Consider the following 12121-nt stretch of genomic DNA (forward strand, 5'->3'; position numbering starts at 1 on the left):
TGCTGGAGACGGCGCTATGGAACACAGACTATGATGGACGGGAGAACAACTCTCTACCTTCATCTTCTGTGCCGGTGCTGGAGTCCTCCTTGTAAATGCGGAGACTCTTGCCGGCCAGTGTCCCCACCTGGACCGAGCTGGCTATGCTGGACGAACTGAACTGACCCTGAACAATCTGACCTCTCAGTGCCTGAAATACAACCAGCATTGAGTCTTTATGCATAAATTACTTAAAGATTTATTCATAAGCTCACCGAGAATTGCGAATGTTTGGTATTTTTTCAAATGAGTCTATGAATCATGATTAACAACGATTCCCCGCCTTCCTAGGTGCACCGTGTGAGGGTAGGATTTGAGTCTGACTTTACCTGGTGGACCATGTAGGGGTAGGAGTTGAGTCTGACTTTACCTGGTGGACCATGTAGGGGTAGGAGTTGACCATGTAGGGGTAGGATTTGAGTCTGACTTTACCTGGTGGACCATGTAGGGGTAGGAGTTGAGTCTGACTTTACCTGGTGGACCATGTAGGGGTAGGAGTTGACCATGTAGGGGTAGGAGCTGAGTCTGACTTTACCTGGTGCACCATGTGGGGGTAGGAGTTGAGGGTGTCCAGGGCTGATCGAGACGTGGTCTTCAATACTGAGTCGCTCGCCATGAACATCGTCAACGCCCCTGATGTTTCTGCTGACAGTTTGGCTTCTATGTCCGAGTACTGTATAGCGAAGGAGTACATGATACTGAAACAGACACAAAATACTTTATGACGCAGCTCCGAGAGTCAGTCGATGCGTTATGTGGCGTTTGTTTTCACAAACAGAGAAACACAAGGAACTGAATGAAAAGCAACTACTTATGAAAGTGTCCAAACCCAGCACCGGTTAAAAGACTATCGTGAGCCAATCCTGAAGACTAAGTTTAAAAGTGATAATTAAGCTAAAAACAATGGGGTCCCACTCTTCATTTCCCATTCGGATGCACCTCATTACCATTCTCAGTTTATACAATTCCGTATTATCATACGGTCATGCATAAATTTACTTTGCTGGTTAAAAATCTTTCAGTTTGATTTCGAAGGCACAAAGTCCCTTTTAAATGGCGACGTTAAATTGTACAACTTTTCACAGTCGTTCCGATTTGATGACGTTTTTTTTTCATATATGCGCCGAAAAAACCAAAAACTGACAATAAATTACACAGTTTAAATTCTGCACATGTTTATGCTTGATTCTGCTGGAGCTCAACTGTACCTTAATTGCGGGATGTTCTCGATGGCCTCCCAGATCGTGAAGTTCTTGAAGAAGAGGATGTTGCTGATGAGGTGGATGACGCCGTTGGTGCAGCCGATGTTGGTCATCTCAAGCCGCGCTCTCACTGAACCGCTCTCAATGTACGTGTCTGGCACATGACAATACGTGTGAGCGCAGTGTTTGGACCATGGTATTAGACGGTTCTCTGGGGGATTGGGGATGTGGATGGGGGTGGGTATATGAATAATATTTTACGATGATGATTTGCCAACAATTCATGGCTCTTGCTAAACGAGTTACAGCCTGAATGCAAACTACTGGTATACATCAATGAGGAACGTCCCGCACCGTTGGGCACTCCGAGCGAGTTTCCAGGGGACACAAGAATTGGGCTTCACACAGTGTACTCATGTGTGGAATCTAACATGGGTCTTCTGCGTGACGAGCGAACGCTTTAACCACTAGTCTATCCCACCGCCCCTCCGATATAGGAAGTCAAATATACGGTCAGTCGATTCTTCAGTTGTGAGTGAGTGAGTGAATTTAGTTTCACGCCTCATTTAGCAATATTACAGTAATGTTGCATCCAAGGACCCAGCACTAAGCATTATACATTGTGCCCATGAGAGGGAATCGAACCCGGGTCCTCGGCGTGACGACTGAACGCATCGACCACTATGCTAACACACCCGTCAGGCTCTTCAGTATATATGCATCATGGAAATTATCCCGTTTCTTTGATAGATACTTTACACGGAATGTACGTTGTAGTAGAATATCTCTTACCTCCGTCAACGTGTTTGATGTGGATGGTGCGATTGTCCATCGTCTTCAGCGTCTGATCGTGAGACAACATGGCGGCGTCAAGCTGCACATTGGGGATGATGTGGCCAAGAAGTAACTGAAGTACAAGATATTTCAGTTAAGGATTTGACAAGTGTGAAATATAAGAATATATAAAAAAGTATAATATAAATATTAATTACAAGTATAATAATTACAACAAAACGATCGAAAGGTGCTTTCATCACCAAAACCTTAGGCGATGTTTACCGCTTAAAAGTGTGTACGCAGCATGAAAAACACATTATACAAATCTTGTCCAGTACATTTTGTTCCTTTCCGCCGGAACGGCTTGTTTTTCGTGATTTCATTTCAAGTAGAGAGAAATAGAGGCTAAAAAATCTCTGCAAAGTCTAAACACAGCTGTGATCAAATTTTAGCCTCGCCGCGGAAAGCAACAAACTTGTTGGTGAGGCACTCACTCAGTTTTAGCCACCATGAAACACATACATCATGTATAGAAAGGTCGATGCAACATCTAACATGCCCGCGTCTATCTGGGTTGCAACGGGTCCTCAAAAACAAATGTCTCTAAGGGGCATCTAAAGTGATCGGAGGGTCCGTTTTGGTTGATGCATGTCATCGTATTATAATTTCTGGTTCAGCTCAATTCCCGTGAAGGTCCGGATTACAATTTATCTTCAGTATCTCATGTTTGTCGTGCAGAACTACTAACGGATTTGGTTGACAAACGTCATCGGTTCCGAATTGCGTACATCAACGTTATCTTTTGATCACTGGAATCTCATTAGCCTATTCAATGACCTACTTTTAAGCCGATCCACATTTTCTCATGTGAAAGTGAAAATAGACACTACAAACAACTCTGGCTACACTTAATTTAAATCCCTTGTTTCATAAGAAAGTGGTATTTACAATTGAATTTTATTTTAAACTTTAATGTCAGCGTATTTCAATACTTTATATCGAGGTATAGGCAGCATAACGTAACTAAGAAATCCCAGATTGCCTCTCTTTTATGAGGTCGTAATATGACTCACAATGTATCTGGTCCCATGGTTGCCCCTGATATATGTGTTTTTATTTTTTTTGTTTTCTTTTTTGCCCTTATTCAGTGTAGTTCTGTAACGCACTGTGAGATTCATTTAATATCAATTACGTACCAGACCGCCATTTTTTCCAGCGGCAGAGCCTCGTTTTGAGGTTTCCACAATTTCCAGGTTCCCGTTTGTCAGACAGAGCACGCTGTACCACGTATTTGCAAGGAATACAGGGGGAGTAGTGATGCAGTTTACAAGTGCTCAGACATCCCAGATCATACTGTTTCATATTTATGAATCTAGTTAAATGAATGAGTCAAAACAACTGGACTGGTTATCGCACTATGTCTCCCCGGAACCCAGTAAACAGGACTGTCCTGTAATCAATGTTTTGACTTGCCAGATCCGAATATTTACAGTCCGTCTCCATATAGAGGGTAAATTGCTGAATGTGGGGTAAAACAACAAACAAACACATCCAAGATTTGACCTACATATTTTAGGAGTTTCTCCCCTTCCTCATCCTCCCTGTCCAGCTCCTGTTGCTGTGACGTGGGGATCTTGCTGAAGGCCCAGTCTGTGGGGGCGAACACGGTGAAGTTGGTGCTAGTGCTGTTCAGTTTGGCCTGAATGCTGCCGGGGAGTTTCTTCATGTACTCCCACATTTTGCTGCCAACAATCAAATAATTTTACTTGCTCACGGCATAAATTTATATTTTTATATTTAAATGCTACTTCGACCGATTGTTACAAATACAAGCATACTGGTTCCTGAAATAAAACATTTATGTTGCCGAAAATGTCTTTTGAGTTCGTTTCACAACATATTCCTTAACTGGACGATTCCAATCGATTTCCAAGAAAAAGACCCTTTTCCGCCTTGTGTTCTTGCACACTAAAGAGTCAGGTTATAAAACGATTCTCAGTCGTGCTTAAATGAAGATAAAACTACTCTGTTTTCTATTCTACGGTCTTTTACCGTTGATTTAAAACCGATAAATGTAAGTTAAAAACCGAAACTGAGCAGCTTGAATTTATCTTCAATCTCACTCATCTTTGAGAGACATAAAGAAACTTTACGAAGAGAGGTATCTTTTGTATTTTATTATTCAAATAGTGTACAGTGGTACTCCGTTCTGTCGAAGTTGAATGGACGTATATAAACACTTCGAATTGTCCTACTTTCGACACGAACGCAGATTGAAAACTAAAGAGGAAATACGCAGACGAGTGAATTTACTTTTACGCCGCTTTTACCAATATCTCAGCTATATGACGGAGGGGACACCAGAAATGGGCCTCAGACACTGCACCAAGGTGAGGAACTCGGATTTTAGGCGTGACAAGCAAACACTATATCCTTTAAGCTACCCCTCTGCCCCTAATTACAAAGACATCAAGTTCTACTGGGAAAAAAAACATAAGTTCGGCAGATGAAAGTCCAACGCAACGGAGAATGATTCTTATAATACCTTATCAAGAAGTGTTGGTCGACCGTCGTCGTTTAGTTGATGAAATATGTTCGTATGTTCATTGAAATATTGCATTCATTGAAATAGAGAAGATATACGTCCATATGATTATCTCCCTTGTACTTTCTAACCGTCAAGGACATTAAAAGGAGATCGTTTCCTTTCAAAACGTGGCTTCACCTGTATGACGTTAGGAGTTAGGTTCGCGATTCACATGCTAACCATTGTGCATGAGGTTATTTTGTTGTTAACGAAACATGCCGAGTTGATCCGAATGATATATCTGAAGCATGCACCAACCTGGTCTCCTGCATACCACCGAGTCGCTGCACAACGTTGTCGTAGACGAAGTACAGGAGGTTGTCGATAACGTGGAGAACGCCGTTACCAACGGGGATGTTGGCCTGTACAACCCGCGCCCTCACCATGCCGTTGTAGACATAGACTGTACAAACAGTGACATATGAAACAGTGAATGCAGAGTTAGGGCCCACTTGTCATAATGCTGCTATGACATCTGGATGATAAAACTGAATTTTTTTGTAAGCCTTCATTGCCACATGAATATTCAAAATCATCACCATCCTCACAAGATTAGCCCAAATAACAAAACTACACGTTTACCTGTAATCAAATTGTCTTTGTATTTCCACGTAGCAAACAGCACAACGAGAAATTTGAAATTTGATTTTCATTTTTTATTTACTCCGGGTATCGATATCTTTCAAGCCATATATATTGTCCACCGAAAATTTAGAAAGATAATTGAAGGAAATCAGGTTGATTATAATTACTTTTTCAATAACACCCGTTACGTTGACAGTTAGAGGGATGTGAGATTTCTAAACTTACAGGTAAAATAAGTTAAATAAAGTTCAAAATATTTTGTGATACACCTGTCTATAGCAATTCACTGACCAAATCTCATCCCACGACTTTCACTGAAAGAAGGTTTTATATTATGATAAGACTACACTACCTGAAACGGGACGTAAAATACACACTTACTCTGGCCGTTATACCGTGTGAAGCTGAGAGTGCCCACCGATGCCTGAATATTTGGCATGGGACCAACTGACGGGAGAAACAAGACGGAGTATGGAACTATATGCGCCCTGTAGACCTGGACAAACAGAAACATTTCATAAGAGTCCACAATACCTCTAGAAAAGCATTTTCATGTCTTAATCAGTCTCGTTGGGATCCTAATGACATCAGATCACCAGTAACCTATACTTCTCGTAAGAAAATGGGGACGGCGGGGTAGCCTAGTGGTAAAGCGTTCACTCGTCACACCGAAGACCCGGGTTCGATTCTTCACATGGGTACAGTGTGGGAAGCCCATTTCTGGTGTGCCTCGCCGTGATATTTGCTGGAATATTGCAAAACGCGGCACAAAAATATAATCACACTCGTGGGAAAATAACCTGTATGTTTAATTATCAATTACCACCCACCAGCTTCTGTCAACTAACGCTATATACCCGTTGAGTGGCTCAGAGAATATTCGATTTTCATTATCAGTTCCTTGATGAGGATACTAGATGTGACTTGCTGGATCGGCTGTCATCGCACTCCAACGTATCCTAATGCCAACCACTGTTTTTTTCTGATTCAGGATTGATTACACAATACGACGGATATATCGAACTTAAAGGGACCACATCTTGTAGTTCGTTGTAACCGTAGTTTGATTAAAATGTAGCAATTGCCGGGACCAAAAATAGTTGGGGGTCGAATGTATTTTGCATGATATTACATACTAACAGCAACACAGACACAAAAGTGTAGACTGACACCATTTTCACAAAGTGGACTTGCAAGTCGATCCATTATGTGATAAACTGAGTCAAACTTTGTGATAAGAGAAGAACCTACTTTCTCTAAGAGTCCCCAGTCGAGGAAGATCCGGTCTTTGCCGTACGAGGGCATTGCTAGGAGGAATGAGTCGTTAGGGGAGAAGGAGGTAAAGTATAGACTGGCGTTCCTCGTCTCCGCCTCCAGATCGGGTACTACGATCTTCGCCTTGATGATGGACCTGTAGAAGTACAGATGTGTACAGTCACGTGACACTGTACGAAGGGCTTTGAAGCACGTATACATGCATATGGAATGAGGCGCTGCAAAATCATTAATTTTCTTTTTAATTTAAACAGCCATTGCCACTAGCAGCTGACACTCTGTAACTGATACGAAATTCAAAACGTGAATCCGACTAATTTTTAAACGTTATTCAGAGCGTGCAGTTTGGCGTGGAATAGCTTGGAAGTTTTTTCACGTATTTATTCACCATTCAGTCATTCAGTCATCATTCATTATTCGTTCATTCATTCAACCAGTCATCCATTCATTCAGTCAAAAAACCATCCAAGTCGTAAAAAGAAGCAAGTCTTGATCCTCAGTTTCTGATGAATCAGTTCATCCAGTCATTCAACCACTCATTCATTCATTCATTCATTCAATCATTCATCTATTCAATCTTTCATCTATTCATTCATTTATCCAACGATTCAATCATCCAGGCATTCATTCATTCCTGATGGGACACACATAAAGAAACTTCGTAAATTTTAACACTAATTTATTTCTAATCACACATGATGAGCCGAAAGTCAATTTCAAAAAAGAAATAGCCAAAATTAGAAAAAAATCTACGTTTATTCGTCACCGAAACGAAGGAAAACCCTGCTGGGGTTCAAACGGGTTGGTCGGTTTTACTAGCTTTCAAGAATTCATATGGGCATAGCTACCAATCAGAGAAGGGTTGAATAAAGATCTAGGCTGTCCATTGCACTTGGTCTGCCTGTCTAGACGCAGATACCGTTAATCATCTGCAAAAATTGTGGAGACACGAGACACGATGAAAACAGACAATGTGTTTTGGCAAAGTCCTCTTCACAACTAGTGGTATTCTGAGAAATGATCTGACCATGATCACGGTGGTTTCTTCCCTAGCTGTTTGAGCCGCTTAACCAGCACAAACTTAATCCTTTCATCTCTGACGTACTGTTCAGAGGAAACTGATAAAAGCTTGCATTATTGGATCTAGTAATGGAATCCCCTGTACCGTCGTCAGCTACACATGTGTTCAGTCGTTCAGAATCAACAACCGGAGTAACATTACACAGACGCCAAGCTGGTGAGTACCACACGATAGATTCTATAGTAGATAGACTTGCACTGCAGTCTCTATTTCGGCCAAAGAAAACACGTCTTATGCATGCAACATTGCTGTACTGTTACGTCGATGGCTTTTTTCCACACCCAAAAGCCGGAGTGTTTTGAACCTGTGTGATTTCAGCGCTTTCATGTGTACATTTAAATTAACCACATCATTTCCTTAGGACCAAACGTTGACTTAAGGTTGTTATTTGACATATTTATTGATATATGCCGTGTAGTATATTTTCTAAGAAATTGACGTCACTTTAGTAGGCAAATTGATATTCGTTGTAATCATTTCTTTAAGCGGGTCCTTTCAATAGCATAGTGATAAAGCTAGAGTAGTGCTGAGTGCGGGGAAACACAATATTCACTCGCTCATTCCAACCTTTAACAACAGCATGTCTTCCATTACAGATCGCCGTGGAGTAAACTGACGCGCAAAAGAAACTACACATCTATTTTCTTATTTATTTTCGCTGCTGTTGATATTGCTGTTGTTGTTTTTACAAAGCATTTGTTATTTTTACACAGCTTCAGGTGTGTACTTTCGTTTTTACTTCAGCTTTGTTGAAATATTTCTACCTGTGTATCAGCATTCAATGACAAGTACTTACTCGAATGAGAGTTTGGGAATGGTAGGGTTCTCTATGTACTCGGCCAGCGTATTGTTAGTGGACATGGGCGCCATCACTCTGTCCATGATGTGCAACACGCCGTTCTCAGTCTGGATGTCACTCTCTATAAAGCGGGCACCGTTCATTGTGGTAAACTGTATATTAAAAGCAATACATGAATTATCATTCAGACGGCACTACAGGTAGGATTTGGCATTGCGATGTTACAAGCTGATAATATATGTTTTCATGTGCAGGTAAATATCGTTAATCCGGATCTCATTAATCCAAAACCTCACTATCTAGGCGACTGTTCCTATGATCTGGAAACTGCCGTGCAAAATGGACCATACAATTTGGTGATGCTTTCTGTTGAAATAAAGAGGAAATGAGTATTTCCCCCAACGGCCAAAATCAATTTCTGTTTAACGCAACACAGTGGGACAAATACGTTTTGCAACCATTTGTTCAAATCTATGTGGATGTTCTTTCACTAGGAATACACTATGCCATTTAGAGAGTGTTCAAAGGTAACGTATGCGATATTAGAGATCAAACTTTCCTAGCAAAGTTCAGATTCTACTACTTTTGTAGGATTGAACGCCAAGATACAAAGTCACAAAGACAGCCTGATAACCCATTCAGCCACCGTGGCTTTCACCGTGGCTGAGTGGGTTAGACGGCTGACTTTGAGAGCTAGCGACCTGGGTGACTGGGACTCAACCCAACAAAAGTACTAGAATCTGTACATTACGGAGAAAGTCTAATCCCAAATACAATAGGCGTATCAATCGCCGGTTTTATACGAGAACTGGTTATATGACTGCTACATGCTTACCTTCCCCTTCTTATCTGCATACTTGTTGCAGTAGATTTTGAAGTCTGGACCCAGTCTGGACCCCAGCATGTCTCCGTCCTTGATGTTCTCGAGTAGAAGAGCGCCCCCCACTGTAACAGCGTCAACAGCATCAACAACATCAACAACGACAACAACAAAATCCTCGGACACACGCTGCTTTGAGTGAGTGGCTGTTTTGTTTCTTGGTTACAATGTAAGTAATTCACTGGTCGCGAGGGGGCCATGGGCTCATGTACCCTCGAGGTGTGTTTATGTTCCCCAAGCCCGCAGGGTACATGAGCCCATGGACCTCGAGGGACCAGTGAACAAAGTATTCATCTTACCGAACACCTGAATTTTAATTTTGAACTGCTTGAAGCACTTCTTTTGCATGCGAGGCGCAATCGCAAAACATCGGTAATTTCCGTGGTTGATGTGTGATTCAATGTCATTCGAGGCAAAGAAGTACTACCATGAAGCACCAGAAGAGTTCCGAATTCCCAGCGGTGTACATTGAAAATAATACATCGGCTGTAAGCGGGGTACATTAAAAATAGTAGAGTAGTGCTTGGCCTATCGGAAAGCGGCATTCATGTGTGTATGTCGACGCGTAGTCAAAGCTGGACCAGACAATCCAGTGATCAACAGCATGAGCATCAATCTACACTAATGGGACACGATGGCATGTGCCAACGAACTCGAGCCTTACGCGCCTTACGCGCCTTACGCGCCTTACCGACCGATCCCGTTAACCGTCCTATATGACAACGAGATACTGAAAACCAATTCTATCCCGGATCTTCACGGGTAATTATTTGTGTGACCCATATTCGAGTTTGTGCCGGTTGTAATGGCATTTTGACATTTCTGCTAATAGCGTTGATCACTACTCACTCATTCACTCGGTGCGATGGTGTAGTCCGGTGGTTGAGGCGTTCGTGTTCGATTCCCCACATTGGTATGGTATGTAAAGCTCATTTTAATGCCTCCCACCGTGACACTGCTTGAAGTTTGCTAAAAGCGGCGTAAAACACAACTAGCTCACTCACTCTCTAGACCTCAAATTATTCCCTGTCACATACCTGAGCTGTACAATACTAGTTCCCGCCACATGTTGACGTCATTACGACTGTAGCCGAACGTCTTGGGTACAAAGTCAAAGTAGGCTTCGTTGGAGGGGAGAAAGATCGTGATGTTGTCGGCCATAAACAGATAAGAGAGTTCCCTTTCTTCTATAGCCCGGGCGATCTGAAACATCAACATCAGTAATTGAAAATTAATCGAATATTTAGCATAATAATCATATCCACATTTCACATCCATCAATATCATTGCAGTCAATTTAACTATCATTACCGGCATCATCATCATCATAGTCGTCGTCGTCGTCATCATTGCCATCATCGTCGTCGTCGTCATCATCATCATCGCCGTCGTCGTCATCATTGCCATCATCGTCGTCGTCGTCGTCATCGTCGTCGTCGTCGTCGTCGTCATCATTGCCATCATCGTCGTCGTCATCATCATCGTCGTCGTCGTCATCATCATCGTGGTCGTCGTCATCATCATCGTGGTCGTCGTCATCATTGCCATCATCGTGGTCGTCATACTTGCCATCATCGTCGTCGTCATCATCATCATCGTCGTCGTCATCATCATCGTGGTCGTCGTCGTCATCATTGCCATCATCGTCGTCGTAATCATCATCGTCGTCGTCGTCATCATCATCATCGTCGTTGTCATCATCATCAGCGTGGTCGTCGTCATCATTGCCATCATCGTCGTCGGCATCATTGCCATCATCGTCGTCGGCATCATCATTACCGTCGTCGTCGTCGTCGCCGCCACCACCACCACCATCATCATTGCCACCACCACCATCATCATCGCCACCACCTTCACCAATACGGACCGGACGATATAGGTAGTCACTGTCCATACAACGGTGGCCCATGAGAGGATGAATTATTGTGTGAAGCATCAGTAAAATGTCCAACACTACACAGCGGTCGTTCGCTTTGTGAACCCGACACACAGATGCAGCTATGGTTCGTTGGAAAAGATCCACCGGGATGTTGATGTCTGTCCTAGTTGTCAGTTGTACAATGTTTATAATTATTACGTAATATTTGATTTTTACACCTCCAAAAACATTAGACAGGGGCGTACCAAGCATTATGAAAAAGCCTGGGTTTACACAAGATTGTTGCTTAAAAGGTTGGACAAGCCCTCAATAAAAGTACTAGCTAAATATAAATTTTTGCACCAACCCCAGCATGGGTTGTCTGTTTTATATCAAAAGTCAGCGTATATTGTTGACAGTAGCACGTCTCACAGTCCCTTAACCAAATTATTTTCCCACTGCCTACCCATCTGTAATGCTAAATCCCTAAATGAAGCAAGTCTATGTGCCCCGATCTCTGGTTTCCTCCTGGCTCCTTTTCATTTTGAAAGGGTTCATTTGTTGGGTTTGAATGAGAGCTGGTACCTTGAAAAGAGCGGTTTCAAAAGAGAGGTTAAAACACGGGCGTTTCTTTCTTCTTTAAAACCACAGTTGTTGATTAATTTGCAGACTGTAAAATAAAGTATATGATTGTGGCTGTTCCCGATGATCAGAGCAAAACCTCTGGTCTCAAAATGTCGAATGGAAGACAAACATCTGGTGAAGGTAAGAGCATGAATTCTAAGAAAAAGGGAGGCAACTCTTATCATATTGCCGACTATTTCATTTCGACGATCTCATGAATCCGGTGCCATGTATATGAAACTGTTCAAATCAATATCGAAAGCAAGATGGTTCTTTGCCCTTTCACATTTTAACAATATAATTAAATTTCAATCTGTTTCAAAACTACTGGAAATTGATCTGATGATAATCGTGTTTTTTTCTATTTGTAACACGAATCCTTTGAATCGGGCTTTATGCAAGCTTTGCGTAACG

General features: G+C 42.1%; 1 protein-coding gene across 2 annotated transcripts in view; it reads right to left on the minus strand.

The window, feature by feature from the left end:
• LOC137260001 (fasciclin-1-like) overlaps window positions 1–12121 on the minus strand; it is a 119219-nt gene that overhangs the window by 11338 nt on the left and 95760 nt on the right. For both annotated transcript variants that reach the window (XM_067797682.1, XM_067797681.1), the window contains exons 3-13: window positions 10263–10428; window positions 9181–9290; window positions 8343–8497; window positions 6442–6601; window positions 5572–5686; window positions 4864–5008; window positions 3586–3760; window positions 2034–2148; window positions 1248–1395; window positions 575–737; window positions 58–190 (exon numbers count right to left, since the gene is read on the minus strand). In XM_067797682.1, the coding sequence (XP_067653783.1) occupies window positions 58–190; window positions 575–737; window positions 1248–1395; window positions 2034–2148; window positions 3586–3760; window positions 4864–5008; window positions 5572–5686; window positions 6442–6601; window positions 8343–8497; window positions 9181–9290; window positions 10263–10428 (1585 nt within the window). The remainder of the gene's footprint in view (window positions 1–57; window positions 191–574; window positions 738–1247; window positions 1396–2033; window positions 2149–3585; window positions 3761–4863; window positions 5009–5571; window positions 5687–6441; window positions 6602–8342; window positions 8498–9180; window positions 9291–10262; window positions 10429–12121) is intronic.

This window comes from Haliotis asinina, chromosome 13, assembly GCF_037392515.1.
Source record: "Haliotis asinina isolate JCU_RB_2024 chromosome 13, JCU_Hal_asi_v2, whole genome shotgun sequence".
In the NCBI taxonomy this organism is placed as follows: domain Eukaryota; kingdom Metazoa; phylum Mollusca; class Gastropoda; order Lepetellida; family Haliotidae; genus Haliotis; species Haliotis asinina.